The following is a 20,517-nucleotide window of genomic DNA, read 5'->3' as shown; positions in this document are numbered from 1 at the left end:
AGGTGGCGCGGCGGTCCTCCGAGTTAACAGTTGTTTTGAGCGCGGCACAAATCATGCTTCACTGACAGCATGGCCATGTTGAATGTTTATCATTTTAAACTAGGGAAAAGAGCCCCTTAATCCAAGATTCGGGACCACACAGCCACTGTCACTGATTCCTTCCAAACCACTCCTTGAATTTGCGATTTCCAACTTGTTGTGTAATGTTTATGTCCAATGGCCATGAGCACCGATAAGTTATCTATAATTTCTCTTCAGTGTTTCTCGTCATATGACAAGGATTAAAAAGGATTTGCCAGTAGATTGTCGACTTGATTCATGATGATGACTGCTATCCTAAGATTGTGAAAGTATGATGTTGACATGATCAGTCCAATCAAAACTACTGTACACCCCCCATCCCCCAAAAATATATAATATTTTCCTTTAAAAAAATGTGGGGCTCAAAACAGGTGTGACGGGTTGTCCACTGGTTGTATATCACCTAATATAAACCCAACATCCACATACGACAATAGATCACATGTGTTTTGTAGCCCTTGAGAAATCATTAGTGAGTCAGCAATAATAGTATTTTATTGCATAAGCGCCTATAGTACCCCACCACTCTCTTACTGTCTTTCACGCTCTCTTTTGTTAAGAATTTTGTTGTAGGTTGTTAGTAGGCTGTTGAGCGGGAACTCATCTGAGATCAGATTTGACAGCTGTGTCTGAGGCAGTGGAGGCAGCTCATAATAATGGCTGGAGCGAATGGAATGGCATCAAACACACAAACACATTAATTCCACTCATTCTGCTCCAAGAGCCTGTCCTTCCCAATTAATGTGCCACCAACCTCCTGTGGTCTGAGGATACAGTGCCTTCAGAAAGTATTCAGACCCCTTTACTTTTTCCACATTTTGTTAAGTTACAACCTTATTCTAAAATGGATTAAATACCTTCAAATCCTCAGCAATCTACTCTCAATACCCCATAATGACCAAGCAAAAACAGGTTGTTAGAAATTGTTGCAAATGTATTCCAAATACAAAACAGAAATGCCTTTTTTACATAAGTATAATGACCCTTTGCTATGAGACTGACAATTGAGCTCAGGTGCAACTTGTTTCCATTGATCATCCTTGAGATGTTTCTACAACTTGGAGTCCACCTAAATTCAATTGATTGGACATGATTTGGAAAGGCACACACCTGTCTATATAAGGTCCCACGGTTGACAGAAACCAAGCCATGAGGTCGAAGGAATTTTCCGTAGAGCTCCGAGACAGGACTGTGTCGAGGCACAGATTTGGGGAAGGGTACCAAAACCTTTCTGCAGCATTGAAGATCCCCCAAGAACACAGTGTCCTCCATCATTCTTAAATGGAAGAAGTTTGGAAACACCAGGACTCCTCCTAGAGCTGGCCGCCCGGCCAAACTGAGCAATCGGGGGAGAAGGGCATTGGTCAGGGAGGTGACCAAGAATCTGATGGTCACTGGCAGAGCTCCAGAGTTCCTCTGTGGAGATGGGAGAACCTTACAGAAGGACAACCATCTCTGCAGAACTCCACCAATCAGGCCTTAATGATACAGTGGCCAGACGGAAGCCACTCCTCAGAAAAACGCACACAACAGCCTGCTTGGAGGTTGCCGAAAGGCACCCAAAGACTCTCAGACCATGAGAAACAAGATTTTCTGGTCTGATGAAACCAAGATTCTACACTTTGGCCTGAACGCCAAGTCTCAAGTCTGGAAGAAACCTGCCACCTTCCCTACGGTGAAGCACGTTGGTGGCAGCATCATGCTCCAGAGGGCTCAGGACCTCAGACTGGGGCAAAGGTTCGCCTTTCCAACAAGACAATGACCCTTAGCACACAGCCAAGACAACGCAGGAGTGGCTTCGGGGACAAGTCTCTGAATGTCCTTGAGTAGCCCAGCCAGAGCTCGGACTTGAACGTGATTGAACATCTCTGGAGAGACCTGAAAATATCTGTACAGCAATGCTCCCCATCCAACCTGACAGAGCTTGAGAGGATCTGCAGAGAAGAATGGGAGAAACTCCACAAATACAAGTATGCCAAGCTTGTAGCGCCATACCCAAAAAGACTCAAGGCTATAATTGCTGCCAAAGGTGCTTCAACAAAGTAAAGGGTCTGAATACTTATGTAAATGTGATATTTGAGTTTATTTATTTTTTATACATTTTGAACATTTTTATTAAAAACCTGTTTTAATCCAGTTTAGAATAAGGCTGTATAAGCAACAGTCCTACTGCAGCATCAGCTCACACCCTCGACCCCAACTCCTATATAACCATGTCCAGTTTTTTGTTTACCATGCTGTCTAGCTAAGCCAGTATAGGCATGAACTTTGACACGTTAGCCATTATCATTTACATATCGTAGTCAAATTAAATGTTTTCCGTCACATGCTTTGTAAACAACAGGTGACGGGCTATCAGGGAAATTATTACTTACGGGCCCTTCCCAACAATGCGGAGAGAGAAGAAAAATGAATAATTGAAAAATAATAACACAATGAATAAATACACAACACACTATTTTACTGAATCTGTCTTTGCTTATGCATCTCGTGTATCTCATCTGCAGTATTAAATTGTGATCAGTTTACATGCAGTAACCCCCCCCCCCCACCCTCATTCCTTTGGCTATTTTCTTATATACCTTTTTCCAGTGATGGGAGACTGGGGATTCATGATTTCTGTATCGTCGGGCCAAGGTGCCATGCCAAAACCTTCGATATAGCAGCCAATCAAAGTCCCTCAGCTTGCAACCGCAAGCTCTCTGATTGGGCCAATTGAATCATCAAGTCTGCAACTCCTTCCCTCAAACTATGTTCCAATGTCCGTACTAACATATTGCGGAGAATGAAGCAATGTAATGGGCATGCATCCTAAATGGTATGCTAGTGTGGATGTGGAAACACGGTCCAGTTTGGCCTCAGTCTCCCATCACAACCTTTCCTCCTCTACTATCCAGATACCTCACTTCTCTCCTCCTCTCCTCTTCCTTCATTCCTTCTCCTTCACTCTCTGCTTCTCCCTTGTTCTGCTTCCGGCCCCCCCTTTCCCTGTCTCCTTCTTTTCCCGAAAGATTCCAAGCAGAACGGCGACGCGGCCACTGCGGCCCTGGCGAACGAGGACTGCCCTACTATCGACCAGGTGCTGAGCCCGGACGAGCGGAGTCCCGCGGGGCGAGGGGGCACCGGAGTAACCCGGGAACGCTACCAGCAGGACCGCGCTTGCTTCCTGCTCAACACCAGGGAATTCCGCGCCACAGATGGGAATGTGCGGAAAGGTACGTCACTCCCACAGGGGACAAAACCGTAATCACATACACCACATAGGTCAACAGAGCTACACACAAGATGCCATAAGGCACAAGCACTGATACAGATGAACATATTCTCTGCATATAGAAGATGCTAATAGGGCAGGTGCACAGGGGACAAATATGTACACAAGTGATGTATACATGATCAAATACAGCATATATGGGAACTGATTTATGGTTAGTTACTGAGAACACGCAGACAGACACATGCAACGGCCAAGAGCATTGTGGGAAGAGCCCTGTTTGTGTGACAGAGAGGTTCCAAACACTAGTTTCTGACAGGACACAACAACACCCACGTACAACATCTTTACTCTTCTGCTCTTCTTTGCCCTGGCCTCTTATGTTTCCACCTCGTCACCTTCATGCTGTGAGACTTCCATCACACTTGGTATCACCTTTCTTTCTTCCTGTCTGTATTTTCTGTCCCCTCTCTCTTTCATTCACGGCCTCAAATTGTCATCCTCCATTTTCTCCTTTGTAATTCTCACCCTCTCTCACGCTCATGGCTTCTCTCTCTTTCTCTGTCTCTTGTACATAGACAGTTGACCATGCATTAATTGATCTCTCGTCACTTCTGTTTCTTTCTCTCTCTCTCTCCCTCCCTCCCTCTCTCTCTCCTGCCTCCCCTCCTCCCCCTTGTTTGGCTGACTCCCACTTGATGCACTGTCCCCCCCACCCCCTTTCCTTGTCCCCCCTTTGATTCCATATCCCCATTCTTTTCCCTCCTCTTTTCCTTTCCTCCTCGAAACATGCCTTATTTACACCTGCTTACCCCATGTATTCTCTTGTTCTGATCCTGAAACGCAATACCTCGATCCATTTCTTTACGGCTGCAACAAACCTTTTTTACCACCTACAACCACCACCACCAAACCTGCACCAAACACTTCTCCTTTACACTCCTCCCAAACTCTCAACGCCACTTTTGACGCTAAACTAGAGGCCGCAGGCTTGGCAGCCAGCACAGACTCCCCTTTGGCTGATGAATGGTATAAGCTGGAAGGGTCTCTCCTACAGCAGGACCTCAATGCAAACTCCACCTCTTCCTGGATCAAACCATAGGGCCAAGAGGTAACACCTTAAAACCATGGGGACCCCGAAATGGAACCCCCGTTAGCTGTACCATATTATTTTTTGGACCTAATCCGTCAGCCAAACATTTTTAGGTTCTCTCAACTCCATGACATTGCATGTTGGCAGTTGACACTGAAACATAGCACCCACAGACACACTTGAACACAGAACACACTCACACTCTCACATACAGTACACTATGTATGACTGCAAATCACAACTAGTACCCACTGTGTTCACTGTGCTGTGTCTGTACAGTATGTTAGGTAAAGTTGAAGTATCACCCATAAATTGCTCTCTGTGTTAGTGTAGGTAAGTTCAAATAATGAAATCAACCCTTACAGAAAATCACATGATTACACGTCTGTAGTTTCATGTTATCACATGTTTCTTTACATACTGTCACCTGTTATCACATTAACTTCGCAGCAGATCACATGTGATCACATGAAAACGTGTTCACGTGAGAATGTGTGTAATGCCATGTGTTCTTTCCGTAAGGGAATAGATAGATAGGGGAACAACAGCACCAAGCTATTGAGCTAAGGGTAAAACTGTGATTTGTATATCAAGGCCCAATTCCATTGTATTGCTCAGAGTATCATCCAATCAGTATAATCTATTATTCAGAATAACCTGATCTTTCTTTTCTCATATCATGAAATAAGAGAATCGACGTGTTTTCCATATATAATGTATAGTGTAAGATACTGTGTGTGTGTGTGTGCACCAGGCTGTGTATTTGAGAGACTGCGGCCAGAGTGCGATTGTGTGTGCCGCGTGCGGCCGTTGCACTGAAGTAGCCCGGTAACACTTGAGGACTATCAGGAACGGCGGGTCACGTGTTGTCTGATCTGCTCTGTGTTGCTGTCTCTCTCTTCAGGTTGTGTCATATCACGCGTTTGTATGTGGGCTTTTTCATTCTTACACGTTACACTGTGTCTCTGTCCGACTCTCAATGCCGTCCGAGTGTCGTGTTTGTGTTGTTGTCGTGTGTGTGGCTTTTACTGTGTTCTGTTTTCTGTCACTGGTGCCCTCTCTACCTCACTGACATTCGCCCTGACAGATAGCAAAAGACACATCGCTCTTTGAAGAAATCAGCCTATGCACCGGAGTGAAATTTCCCATCTCACAGATTTCTATCATGATATGATTATGTACATATTCTAGCTATATTTAGGGCTTAGATAATGGATGGTTTTGAATGCGATGTTGTACAGCGGCCATCTTTGGGTCAAAGGTCAGTGGGGTCAGCGGAGCCTCCAAGGTCACGGGAATAGTACCTTACGATACATGCCATGGCGGGAACAACATTTTCAGCCATATCATCATATGGCTCTCCTCAACATTGTACAGTCCTCACATTGACAGACAAATGCGACAAACTAACATCAATGCAATGCTGATTGACGAAAAGTTGTGTTTTAAGTGTGTCGTGTTTCGAAAACACTATTCCCAAGACCTCAAAATGTGTGCTTTCAGTGCCTAGTGTAGTTAAAAAGGTCAGACGGGATTTCTTGGCTGTACTGTAGTGACCTGAGTATACTCTGTCCCCATAGGATAACCCTTTGAAGAACCCTTTTTGGTTCCAGGTAGAACCCTTTCCACAGATGATTGTACTGGGGCGGCAGGGTAGGGTAGTGGTTAGAGCGTTGGACTAGTAACTGAAAGGTTGCAAGTTCAAACCCCTCAGCTGACAAGGTACAAATCTGTCGTTCTGCCCCTGAACAGGCAGTTAACCCACTGTTCCTAGGCTGTCATTGAAAATAAGAATTTGTTCTTAACGGACTTGCCTGGTTAAATAAAGGTAAAATAAAAAAAACTTGGAACCCAAAAGTGTTCCCCTTTGGGGACAGCCGAGGAACCCTTTTTTTCTAAGATTGTAGTTAGCTGCATTTGTACAGTTAACTGCACTTGGTGAATGAAAGAAACACCGAAATACTGACTCACTGACTGATGCCGACTTCACACTGCCAGACAGACCCTATGACAGACTGATTGACCGACAACTGGCTACATGCCATCTAAGGTAAGCGAGCCTTGAGCTGTTGAACTCCTCTCTTGGAAGCCCCGGACTGCTTCGGTGTTGTGTGTTTTCAACGGTTCTATTTTGTGCATAAAACCTCAACTTAATTCCGCAAATCCCTCTTTAAAACCAAAACGGAGGCCATTTTAAGCAGGAAGCCAGAAGCACTAGAGGTTTCATAGGATGACATTCGGTGTTTACTGAATGAATCCTGCTCTCGTTATCACGGTACAAGCGTTTGGTGGGGGGAAAGCTATAAAATCTTTAACTCCCAGAACATTTACCGATATTTGTGCCAATTCTACATGCCAACCTTCAGCTCTCAGCATTGCTGAACATATTGGTATCAGTAGGGGGACTCGAGGGTCACAGAAACTTGACTTCCCTCTGTAACCTGAAACGTGTAACATTTGATAGTAACGGAAGACCGTTGCATCCGTGTGAAGCTGAACTAAAAATAGAATGCCTCCGGGCAGCATTGCCATTCAATCTCATATTGACCAAAAATCGAATTGAATGCCAAGTGGATAGGAACGAGGTGAAGAAACCCAAAGGGAACACTGTAAAATCACCGGAGGTTTGATGGCCATAATTGCCCCAGCTGAAAGTAATAATGGCTTAACGATGTCTTCCCTTTTTTTTGTTTTAAAGTGGGATGCCCTATTGTGCTCTCAAACTGGTGTTGTGTGCTTTTCCCACAGTCTCGTTCTTAGATCTCTGTATGTGCAGTGCTTAAGTTATTTCACTAGTATTTTAAGTCTCTCTACAAGATACTTGTCCGTTTGACCTCCTTCAACCCGAAATGCAATATGCAGGGTTCAAAAAAGGTCAAAGGGTCAATTACCTCTTTGATTGCTCACTCGCAGTCATTCCCTTTCCCCCTCAATACTGTCCTCTCATCTGTTCTTTTTTTCTTATTTTTCTTATTTTTCTTTCTTTCTCTTTACCCTCTCCCTCACTCTCTGTGTATGTTTCTGTGTCTATGGCCATGTCCAAAATCTCTCTTGCCTAACTACTTACTAAAACTGCACACTGTATACTAATCGTACTACATACAGTACTGTTTAGACATGCTGTCAACAACGAATGCAGTAAGCAACAGCTATCAACATATTAGGCTCATCCATACTGAGAAGGAGCCTTCTAATGTGCAACCACGCTTGTTCCCCACCACGCGTTCATTTCGGTACAGTGCGTCCCCTTATCTGTTGTCGAAAGTGGTCTGAAAAGCCGATTCTCTTCCACAGTAGTGTGCATTGAACGCTACTAAAATCTAGTAGCTAGATGAAATAGTTGATGTGAGTGGTACATCCTGGCATTCAGGGCATACAACATTTTTGAAATTTCACATACTATAAAATGTCCTATTTTCGCATACCCAAATAGCCTAATATTTAGAATGCAAGTATGGGTATTTAGACATGGCCTATATGTGTGTGTATTAATGTGTTTTGTGTGTGTGTATTGTTTTGTGTGTCTCTCTTTGAGATTTCTGTTCATCTTCATTTCTCTAGATTCTATTAGTTGATTTTGTTGTGTGTGTTTAATGTCTGTTTGTCAAGGACCATTGTCAATCAGAGTTCCCTCTGTAACCTGAAACGTGTAACATTTGATAGTAACGGAATACCATGGCATCCGTGTGAAGCTGATTTGAGTCATTTGAGTCTGTTTCCGTTGTTTCCGTGTCAAGTGTGTAATGTTGTCAGTTACTTTGTCTCTACATGTCTCTACATGTTGGTGTGCTTTGTAGTCTGTTTGTCTTTAGTCAGACTGTCTATCTACCTTTCCTCCTCTCAATCTTCCCATCACCTATGCTTATTTTTTATAATTGGGATCATTTTATTAAATTAAATGCATAAATGAACAATACACATGTATTTTTATAAAAAATAATAAAAAAAATGTTAAAAAATACAACAAATATTTTAATAAGTTACATCCACAGTGTGGATTTGATTGTATTTCAGTCTTAATTTCAATTTAAATGAATTAAGTAATCAAAAAACCTTTGACCTTCAGAAAATACATTTACAATAAGGTTATATTTAGGCACCATTGACTTATTGCATAAATATTTGTCTTAAAATAAATAAATAAATGTTCTTTGGAAAAGAAAAGCTGTCAAATCATTTGCATACAGGAAAATCTGGTCATAATGGACACAGTGGATGGATGGGTAAGAGACACATTCAATACCATGTGTAGGTCCAACGGCTAATATGGGCACAATCAGAATGTGGACAAGATCAGGACAAAGGACACGTTAGCACCAGGTATAAACAGGGATTTTCTCTATTTTTCTCTTTTTACTCTCTTTTTTTCTCTTCTCTTGGATGCCTGTTTTGGAGAGAATAGATTGTTGATTGATACAGTATGTTGTAGTGTAGTGGAACATTTTGATAATAGTTGAAACTTTGAGCTGGTGAAAGATTCTGCATATTCTAACTAAGGATATATATATTTTTTACTATTATATAGATTGTAGAATAATATTGAAGACATCAAAACTATGAAATAACACATATGAAATCATGTAGTAACCAAAAAAGTGTTAAACAAATCAAAATATATTTATTTTTGCGATTCTTCAAGTAGCCACCCTTTGCCTTGATGACAGCTTTGCACACTCTTAGCATTCTCTCAACCAACTTCATGAGGCAGTCACCTGGAATGCATTTTGTTTAACAGGTGTGCCTTCTTAAAAGTTAATTTGTGGAATTTCTTTCCTTAATGCGTTTGAGCCAATCAGTTGTGGGTGGGGAGGGGGGGGGGGGGGGGGGGGGGGGGGGGTTATACAGAAGATGGTATTTTACCAAATTGGCTGAGTCCATATTATGGCAAGAACAGCTCAAATAAGCAAAGATAAACAACCGTCCATCATTACTTTAAGACATGAAGGTCAGTCAATACGGAACATTTCAAGAACTTAGAAAGTCTCTTCAAGTGCAGTCGCAAAAACCATCAAGCGCTATGATGAAACTGGCTCTCATGAGGACCGCCACAGGAAAGGAAGACCCAGAGTTACCTCTGCTGCAGAGGATAAGTTCATTATTGACGGATAGCCAGGGGCACACTCCAACGCTCAGACATATTTTACAAACGAAGCATTTGTGTTTAGTGACTCTGCCAGATCAGAGGCAGTAGGGATGACCAGGGATGTTCTCTTGATAAGTGTGTGAATTGGACCATTTTCCTGTCAAAATGTAACAAGTACTTTTGGGTGTCAAGGAAAATGTAATGTATGACTGTGGTGAAGTGAAAGTTGCGAAAAATATAAATAGTTAAGTAATGTACAGATACCATAAACAAATACTTAAGTACTCTACACCACTGCCCAAATGCCTTCACACCAGTATATTAGCATACTTTTTTTATACTGTTACACATGCACTTATCACACAGTATTCCATACATAAGTTAAAACCAGAGTGAGGTGCACATGTACAGTACATAAACAGATGCAAGCGCCATATATGAATGTGATGGACACTTCATTCGGTCACATGATATAGTTGTGGTATGTCACAAAATCATGTCATGACCACACATATCAATATTCATTTTTATATATCAATATTTTGCTAAGTCTTGCTAAGTGGATGGTGCAGAAGGTGTAAACAGTACAGCCAATTGGTTACTTGCATAGTTGCAATATCAGAAATAGATACTGTCTACTTTGTTTATATTGACACTATGTACAAGAACAATATCAATAACGATATCAGTGATAGATGAGGTCGTTACATGCATACAATCAGGGGTAAAGTGGCTGAGCAACAGGATAAATGTTTTTTTTTGTAGCAGCAACGTATGGCGTGTTAGTAGAGAGTCATGTGAATAGAGGCACTGCAGATAGTTGTGATGACTGGTCCGTCCAAACCACGCATGAACAGGGGAATCTATATTCGGAGAGCCTGTTTCTGTCCTGCCCTTGACTTTGGTTGCAGGGCATGTGATGTCCATAGCCTCTTCGTCACAAAACTCCCTGATCTTGTCTAAGAGATAGTTTGTCTAGCTTTGTCCAGTCCAGTTGGTGCTTGTACAGGCAGACCATCTGTGGGAGGTAGGATGTCAGCGTTGCGCAGCAGCTGAAACCTGGTCCCGACAGTCCGGACGCTCCTTGGCGACAACACCAGGCTCCAGAGCATCGAAGCTGTAAAACAGGGAATAACAACAACAACAAAATCAGGAGACATTACAACATCACTTCACCTCCCAAGTTTAGATAAGAAAAACCTCATACAATGAAAATGATTTTTTACCTGAAATTCTGTGGCAGCGGCCTGAAGTACGGAGTCAGGTGTTGTTGCCAGCCATAGCTTTCCACCAGCATTGTACCATCCTCCAGTCAAACCAGCTATGGGATGTTGACCCCTGTCACAGTGCTGTCCTTCACAACAGCAGCAATCTTAGACAGTGTTCACTCTGGTCTTTCTGAAGCGCTGCTTGATGAGGCCGAAGCACCAGTCAGTGGCAAACTTGGTGTGGCCTGTGATCAGGAAGTGAAGGTCCAGATTTTGGTGGAGCTTGTGCATGGTGACACCAGGTACAATACCAGAGCACAAACTTGTTCTTGTTTTGGCCTCTGCAGTTATCACAATTCAGGTCCACATGTGTTTTCCCAACTCCGTAGTTGGTGAAGAAATGGTGCATGTAGTTGATAATAATAATATCTGAATCTGTAGCTAGATTCTTACCTGTATACATGGATGAACGCTTCACGGCAGACTGCAATCCCTTTTTATAAGACATCCTGTGTTGTTTCCGTTTAGTTTGCACAGCTTATTTGGCCCGTTGTGTTCCACTGATTTCAAAACGTGTTATTTTCAGAGTGAGAGAGAGTCAGACAGAAATCACAACTTTTTCCCACTGACTTTTGTTGATAGCGCCTGATAAATTCAGGGCAGCAATGCTATTTAGAGTAGTAGCAACATATTTGCAGTTCTCCATGGCTAACGTTCTATCTTTAAAAAAAAACTGCAGTAGAAAGGATTATTTACACATTATGAGCAGCTCATTTTACAAGATGCAACACAGACCACAGACCAATCCAAACTCATCTTTCGGCATGTCCAGCCCACTCATTATCTCTGCCAATCATGGCTAGCGGGAAGGTTGATGTCTTTCTCTGTGGCTAAAACCAACTAGGCTCATAATTTAACAATTTTATTTGTATTTACCGATGACATAGTAGTTTGATATTAAGGCACATGAAAGTTCACAATGGAATTTCTGCCAAAAAGAAGCATTTTGATAAAAATAATTACATTCAAAAGGCTCTCCTGTGAAGTTATGACTTGCGACATACGCCTAGTTTCCTAAATCGGGTCACATATGTGGGAACTCCTTCAAGAATGTTGGAAAAGTATTCCAGGTGAAGCTGGTTGAGAGACTGTCAAGAGTGTGCAAAGTTGTCATCAAGTGTGGCTATTTGTTGAACACTTTTTTGGTTATTACATGATTCCATATGTGTTATTTCATAGTTTTGATGTCTATTATTCTAAAATTTATAAAATCGTAAAAATAAAGAAAACTCTTGAATGAGTAGGGGGTTCTAAACCTTTTGACCGGTAGTGTATGTTTTGGATGGAACACTTAACAAGGATATCCTCAATTTGAAGCCACTTCTAATAGGCAGATCTTCAAAAAAAAAATGTTTTTATCTGTCAATTTCATCCTGTCCTAATTCATTGTTCTCTCAAAATATTTTTCAAATGTGAATGTATGAAAAATGAATTGTTTGTTGTTGCATTTCATAAATGCATCTAATTCTCTATGTCAAATGTCACTGTTACTCACGTCTCTCCATAACAACACTGCTAATATTTTCACCCATGACAGCTTTTTACCCAATCTATTATTAGACATATATGACCTGTATAAATTGTAAAATATATATCTCCTTGGAGAGTAGGAAGAGGGTAGCTGACGCACATACAGTATGACCTAGATACAGTATGGTTAACAAGTCACTGCCAGCATAATATATGGTGTGTTTTCCCAAAACACATCCGAGGCAAGTGCTGAGCACATTGTGGCTTGTGTTATGGTGCAAAAACAGACCAATATATTTAAGTATGGGTAATACAAACCCACACCTTCTTTAACAACCTCCAGTACCAATGGGAAGTATTCAGACCCTGGCCGGTAGGGAAATCCTTGTCTCATCGCGCACTAGCGACTCCTGTGGCAGGCCGGGCGCTGGCTTCCAGGTTGGATGGCGCTGTGTTAAGAAGCAGTGCGGCTTGGTTGGGTTGTGTATCGGAGGACGCATGACTTTCAACCTTCGTCTCTCCCGAGCCCGTACGGGAGTTGTAGCGATGAGACAAGATAGTAGCTACTAAAACAATTGGATACCACGAAATTGGGGCAAAATAAAAATAAAATAAATAAATAAATACCTTATTTACCTAAGTATTCAGACTCTTTGCTATGAGTCTCGAAATTGAGCCCAGGTGCAGATGTTTCTACAACTTGATTGGAGTCCATCTGTGGAAAATCCAACTGATTGGACATGATTTGAAAAGGCACACAGTTGACAGTGCATGTCAGAGCAAAAACCAAATCGTCCGTAGAGCTCCGAGACAGGATTGTGTCGAGGCACAGATCTGGGGAAAGGTACCAAAAACTTTCTGCAGCATTGAAGGTCCCCAAGAACACAGTGGCCTCCATCATTCTTAAATGGAAGAAGTTTGGAATCACCAAGACTCTTCCAAGAGCTTGCCGCCTAGGCCAAACTGAGCAATCGGGGGATAAGGGCCTTGGCCAAGAATCTGATGGTCACTCTGACAGAGCTCCAGAGTCCCTCTGAATGTCCTTGAGTGGCCCAGCCAGAATGCGGGGCTTGAACCCGTTCAAACATCTCTGGAGAGATCTGAAAATAGCTGTGCAGTGACATTCCCAATCCGACCTGACAGAGCTTGAGAGGATCTGTAGAGAAGAATGGGAGAAACTCCCCAAATACAGGTGTGCCAAGCTTGTAGCGTCATACCCAAGAAGACTCGAGGCTGTAATTGCTGCCAAAGGTGCTTCAACAAAGTACTGAGTAAAGGGTCTGAATACTTATGTAAATGTGATATTTGGGGGGGGGGGGGGTTTATCACTTTTAGAATATGGCTGTAACTTAACAAAATATGGATCAAGTCAAGGGGTCTGAATACTTTCCGAACGCACTGTATTATCTCATGTAAGTATAATATACAAGACGAGAAGTATAACGTAGTATAGACTTGCCAAGGAAAACCTTATTTTGGGTTAAAACTGGTCTGAATATTTGTACTTTTTCTCTGTTCTTCATGTTCCCTCCATCGACCTCTCCCTCTGTGATTAACATTCATTCTCCATCCCATTCCCAGGCCGCCAGTGCAGTGCAAGTGTAACTAAAGTCTGACGGTAGGTAGGTACTTCCCCTTTCATGTAGTGCCAATTAAGTTTGGCTTTAGGTCCGTATCAAAGTCAAAGTGAAACAAAGTAGATTAAGTCCCCTGATATGGTTTATTTACATGTACTGTCCATTTATTGTTTTATAATGTAGCTAATCTCATGACAGTAGATATTAACTCCCTTTAAGTGTAATGTAAGTCTGGCTGTAAGTAGGTATAAATGTTTTTGTCGTAGCAAAGACGTTTTATGCCTGGTAGAAGTAGCATTTAGCTTTTGGGTGCATCCTGGGTCCATTTAAGTCACCATACAATGCCTGACATTAGGTACGTCTTTCCACGTCCGTTTACCAAACTTCTAAGTAGAGTCAAACTGTCAAGGAAAGATGTGTGTTCCTTGTGTTGTCCATGTGAGTCTCCATCTTTCATACTGCTAGTGTTACCAGATTCAATGTAAAGAAAGCTACTGTGGACGTTCATTTTTTTTTTTTTTTTAAGAAAAGGTTTTGCTTAATGGGGCTTGATCTGTTTCCTCAGAAGATTAGTTGATAAGATGTGGATTAATATATTGTTTTCATGTAGCTTTGATCAGTTTAGTTTTGGATCACATGAACCGTTTGTGTGAGCCTCTCACTCTTTTTTAATTTTTTGGGGGTTGTCTCTCTCCGTCTCCAAGTATGGCATGTTGCATGTTGATTTCCAGGAATAGCACTAGGAGAAAATCCCCAGCATACATGCTACTGGTGTGTCTCGCTATAATAACTCTCTCTCCAGCCCTACACTTCCACAGTAGCAAACATAGAATATCACCGTCTAATGCGTGAACCTACAGTATATTTGTCATCATTAGTATACGTACACTGGTAAAAATTAAATGGCCAATCATTTCAGCATTTAAAGGAACTCGATGTTGGCAAACAATATTGGTGGCAATTAATCCAGTCCAGGACTGTATCGATTCAAATTCATCACATGAGAAAATGTTTAGACTGGAATGTTGTAAGCTATCGACTGGCTGTAGACCCATTTGAACCTTTGCCATGTGAGGTTCTTCACAAAAGTTATTCATTTGTACTTTTAGAATGTGATATAACAGTTCAGTGTGGGATATAATAGTTTCGGGAACACACTCCCAGCCAACACATGCACATGTCGGAACATAAGGGAAGGTCAAAGTTAAATGCGCTACACAATCTACACAGTTCGGATAAGTTGATCGTCCATCTGAGCTTTGGAGTGTGAGCGGGACATAAAAAAAAGGTCAGCTATGGATGGAGCAACAACAGTCCCCTTTACAGCACCCTGCCACTGTTCAAGACACGGTTGTGTGTGTAGCACTGGAGAAGCCCAGTGATAATGTCCTCATCAATATTTCACTGAGTTGCCTTCCCACTAATGTGCCTCAGCCAGCTAGAATAAAATAAAAAAAAGGAACCTTTTTATTTATGGACTAGTGATGTTTAATGTAGAGTGGTCTAGTTGGTCACTGTGGACTGTGACGTTGCCATAGTGAAGTGTTTTTTTCCCCAATGCAGCAAGGAGGCAGAAAGAGCCTCATGCCAAGGGGTGTTCTTTGTTGTCTATCTTTGGAGTGAAGACCCATGATTGTTGGAGTTCTACACTCCTACAGACAGTGACTCTCTAATGAGACTATGCCCGATGCCGCCATTAGAGGAGATTAGCTAGCATTTACACAATTGGCTGGACTGCCACACACTGTAAAAATAATAGCTTGATAACCCAGTGGTGCTCTAATGGTTCAAATCGCAGATTGACACCTGCAGACCACACAGCTTTACCCGCTATGGGTCAGTTATGGGGTTTTATATGTCACCTGACTCAACAGCACTCTTCAGCACACCACTGTGTAGTGTCTACTCTCTTTCTGCTCTCTACGGGGGGCGCTCAATGTCTTGCATGCCTTGCCCAGTGATATCGACTGAAAGTACAGAGGGAAAAGCTATATGTTTTGTGGTGCTTTACACAGAAACCTTCACGCAGAGTTTGATATAAAAGCAGAAATTCAGTGAGAATACCAGCGGCCATTGTAGTACAATAGATTTGGCTTGGTTTCAATTTAGCAGCGCTCTGTGTTTTAACATACAGGAGTAGAGCACTGATTTACCAAATGTTGCTTTTCCCCCTATAAATAATTCTCTGTTGCAGGATGTGGTTCCCAGGAAAGAGGAAGTGAGTTTGAATGTGGGGGGGGGGGAAATGTGTTCTGATGTTGGCCATGTGAAATTGTCAGGACTCCAAAGGGAGTCTCGAGAAATGGCCTGTTTGTAACCACGGATTTTGTGTCCATGAGTCTTGGCTCGTATCACTCTCACGTTAGTCGGGAAAATGGACACATGTATGACTCAGAATGAGACACCATTTTCAAAAAAATGGCTATTTTACGTCCCTGACAACTTCATTTGGTCGACCGTTTTGGTCAGTGAAACCTGAGCTTTGTGTATTTGCTGCTGTGTCTTGGTCTGAAAAGAACTGCTTTGCCTTTGACCAAATGGTTGTCTAAAACACCTGAACATAGGAACCTGGTCAGAGCTGTTGTCTTATTCGGCTATGTTGGGTGCTTTATTCAACTGGTCTGAAGGTTTGAATGTTCTAATCCTAAATACCTATTTAATCAGAACTTTTTTTGTTTTCTCTATTGAAAAGAATAATGACTTGACATAAATCATAACTCGCATTTTCTTGTTCTGTCCCGTCCTGTCTTGTCTCTATGTCTGTCCTCGTCTGTCTTTTGTATGTCTCCTAACGTTTTAATATGATTTAATCACAATTTGATTTATTCTCATTTGATTACTTTCTATCGTGTACTGTTACTAACCTCTATCTTACCTCTATATGCTAACACTCTCAATATATTTTTCAATTATATGCATCCTTCATTCAACACCCAAATAACCATCAATATGTAAATTTCCCATGTCCACCTTGTCATCACATGCATAAACATTTCAACTTTTTTTTTTATTTTTTACTTGCATTTAATTTAATCCTAAATAACAAATCCCACAACTAAACAAAATAATTGTTGTAAACTATTTCCTTTCATTCAATGTTCTCCTCTAAAGCAACTGGCTATGAGAAATCTCACAGCCTGAACAGCATATCAGGAATGGCTGGGTCAACCTTGCGCCTCACTCCAATTACTAGCCCGCCCTTTGAAACCTATGAGGCCCCAGGACCATTGCGCCGCTGCCGTTCCCCCATCCCCTCCATTTTGTAGCAGAAAGGAGGTTCAGGACAAACAAAATGATGGATAAGGACAGAATGCATTCATGCTGCCACTAGGGTTGTGTACAATGCAAAACAAATAGCAATAACGATAATGATTTTGAACGTAGAAAGATTCTGACCACTTGTCTTGTAAAAACATGGTTTAAGATGCATGCGTCAGGTAGCTGATGGGGTCAAATGAAGATTTAGTGGTAATGTTTTATTTTACAGCCCAGTTTAAGCTGGTATTTACCTGGTATTTACATGGTATTTACCTGGTATTTACCTGGTATTTACATGGTATTAAGTTAACTAAGAAACTATGTGGCAACAAATGTTATTTTCAGTGAAGAGGTGACTCCGGGATGTTGGCAGAGTTGCAAAGAAAAAGCCATATCTCAGACTGGCCAATAAAAATTAAAGATTTAGATGGGCAAAAGACACTGGAAAGAGGAATTCTGCCTAGAAGGCCAGCATCCCGGAGTCCCCTCTTCATTGTTGACGTTGAGGCTGGTGTTTTGCGGGTACTATTTAATGAAGCTGCCAGTTGAGGACTTGTGAGGCGTCTGTTTCTCAAACTACAGTTACATATTCAATTGCAGAATATGTGTGTAGATTAACTATACTGCCATTTTTGTGCTTTCTTGACCAAACAACCGAAGCTAATTCTGTCCAGAAAAAAAGTGAAGAAATGAAACGTCTACAATTCATGTAGCCAAAGGGAATTTTTTGTTGTTGTTGTAGATATGGTCAATTTTAAGTAGGTTTCTACATGTAAATATCAATATACACCTGTATAGACACCTTTTTTTGGTATTCATCACATGCTCCTTAAAAAAAAATGTATATAAATATAGGCTCAAAATGAAGAACTATCCATTTAATAATCACAAGGCACTTTCAGTTAATAGTTTCTAACACATTTAAAGGGATACTTCAGGACGTTGGCAATGAGGCCCTTTACCTACTTCCCCAGAGTTGGATGAACTCCTGGATACCATTTTTATGTTTCCAGGTCCAGCAGAGGAGCTTGGTGGGAGGAGCTATAGGAGGAAGGGCTCATTGTAATGGCTGGAATGGAATACATTAAATTCTATCAAACACATCAACCATACGGAAACCACATGTTTGACTCTCTGTTCCATTTATTCCATTTCAGCCATTACAATGAGCCCATCCTCCTATAGCTCCTCCCACCAAGCTCCTCTGGTGTCCAGTATGAAGGACGTCAGAGGTAGTTATTCGAGCCAATGCTAAGTAGCGTTAGCGCAATGACTGGAGTTCATCTGATTATGGGGGAATTAGATAAAGGGCATCATTGCCAAAATCCCAAAGACTTAGAGTACCCCTTTGAGCGACCTCAAAATAACACTCTCATAGCGAAACGATACAACTGCAACTTAAGTCCTGTCCTAGCAGGTCACGAAAGATTATGACAATAACTATCGACAGTTGTCACGGCTAAGACGAAATGTTGAATTAATATTTGAACATCACACTCGATGGTTAAGACACTGGTGTTTGTTATACACTGTCATGAACTGTTGTGTAAAGGTCGTTGCTTCTACTGTAGTGTTGCTTCTACTGTAGTGTTGCTCAACACTGTAGTGTTGCTTCTACTGTAGTGTTGCTCAACACTGTAGCGTTGAGTAAAATAGTTGATATAAGTAGTTAGAATAAGAAGATACATCCATGTTAGTGAGTGATAGGAAGTGTGGGTGAATGGAGAGAATGGAAATAAGTAAATATATATTACTAGAATATTCAAATATTTGTTCAAATACTCTGAATTATACAAAATGATGTATAAAATAAGCCGGATTGACTAGTATACTGTATGTATTAGGTATCACTAATGGAAACACTTTACCAACGTGTATTATTACTTTACAAGTTGCATGTGCAGATTATACATAAACACACACCACTTTACAATACATGAAAGATATATACATTATCGTAAAAAGCATAACAGGGACGTCAATATTTTACATTTATTCCAACCCACTGAAGGCTCAACCTTCAGGATCAATATTTCTAACAGTAGGATGTTTCGTTTTTATAAATATCTGTTTCACCTTTTACTTTTGATAATCATTTTGTACTTTTTCATTATTAGTTCGTCTTTTGCTTCTTGAAAATCAAAAAAAGAATGAAAAGAAAAGGAATAGAACAATTCTATGAAACAATTTATTCCACCTCTCAAAAGTAATTCAATAGAGGGGATGAGACTGGTCCTCAAATGGGATACAGTGAAGAAGAACAATCTAGCTAGAATACAGTCAATATATATTTTGAATGATCTTTATTAAGTACAACAGATTGTCATCAATTTCCACAACCAGTCTTCCCTCTTGGATTGCCATCTTCGTATACAATAATGAATAGATATGAACATGTCCTATGAAAAGAGAATCACTCATGCTCATATATGCAATATTACATGCAATATAACATTAATGCGGGAAACATACTGAGCACATACACGTAATTATGCAAATCTATTTTTAATCTTCAAAGAGTGCACAGACTTAATAGGCAATCTAATTGGGGCGGTAGGTAGCCTAGTGGTTAGAGCGTCGGGCCATTTACTGAAAGGTTGCTAGATTGAATCCCCGAGCTGACAAGGTAAAAAAACTCTGTCATTCTGCCCCTGAACAAGGCAGTTAACCCACTGTTCCTAGGCCATCATTGTAAATAATCATTTGTTCTTAACTGACTTGCCTGGTTAAATAAAAAACTGTTCACAATCTAAATGTACTTACTGTATAAGAATGACATGAGCCATTTGTCTTGTTCAAGTTGGTCTTGTCTTGATGGTCTTATAGATTTTGATGTTGTAGATGTAGATGTTCTTTTTTTTATTTTGTAAGCTGAGATCATTTTGTATTTCTTGTATTGGTCGTGTGTATTCATTGTAAGAAATGTATTTTCTGTACCCATCCATATTTAAACAAATATTTGTCCTCAAAAGGTCTCACCACTACCTTCAGATCCATATCATCGTAAGTACCTACATTCCATAACATAACACAAAGGAAATATGACAGACAAATTTGTGAAAAGCAGAAAGAGAAAAAAAATACGAAAAAGCCGAATCCCAACTTGAGATCTGCGCATGTCACTCGAGTTCTCACACAAATTTCCTATTTGCTATCAACGCATGATTTACGTGATAGCGCAAGTTGTGCACGCAGATCGCATGTTTGGAATCGGTCCTATGGGATTCAATCAAGATTTGAATCTTGGCTGAGCCAAATTCTGCCTATCAGTACATCCTGCCTACCAGTACTTATTATGGACCTACATATATTATTGACCGACAGTCAAAGTCGTCGTAGTCTCCCCTCACTACTCTTTGTCTAGCAGCTTATTGTATGACTCTGAAAAGCATTTATTTTTTCCTGGAAATCCAAGAGCTTCCCTACATTTGAGTTTCCAGAATCCTGATGTAAGGCCATATCCCAATTTGAGA

The 20,517-nt window shown here is 41.1% G+C and overlaps 1 protein-coding gene across 2 annotated transcripts in view; it reads left to right on the top strand.

Moving 5' to 3' along the window:
• Positions 1-20,517, top strand: part of kcnc3b (potassium voltage-gated channel, Shaw-related subfamily, member 3b) — a 74,239-nt gene that overhangs the window by 41,262 nt on the left and 12,460 nt on the right. The window contains exons 4-5 of one of the 2 annotated variants that reach the window (XM_031798982.1): positions 3,093-3,296; positions 4,276-8,434. In XM_031798982.1, the coding sequence (XP_031654842.1) occupies positions 3,093-3,296; positions 4,276-4,397 (326 nt within the window). In that variant the 3' untranslated portion in view covers positions 4,398-8,434. Of the gene's footprint in view, positions 1-3,092; positions 3,297-4,275; positions 8,435-20,517 lie in introns of those variants that run through there. The other variant, XM_031798981.1, reaches the window with a different exon arrangement.

The sequence above is a fragment of the Oncorhynchus kisutch genome, linkage group LG20 (assembly GCF_002021735.2).
Source record: "Oncorhynchus kisutch isolate 150728-3 linkage group LG20, Okis_V2, whole genome shotgun sequence".
In the NCBI taxonomy this organism is placed as follows: Eukaryota; Metazoa; Chordata; class Actinopteri; order Salmoniformes; family Salmonidae; genus Oncorhynchus; species Oncorhynchus kisutch.
This window is presented reverse-complemented; position numbering and strand designations above follow the sequence as displayed.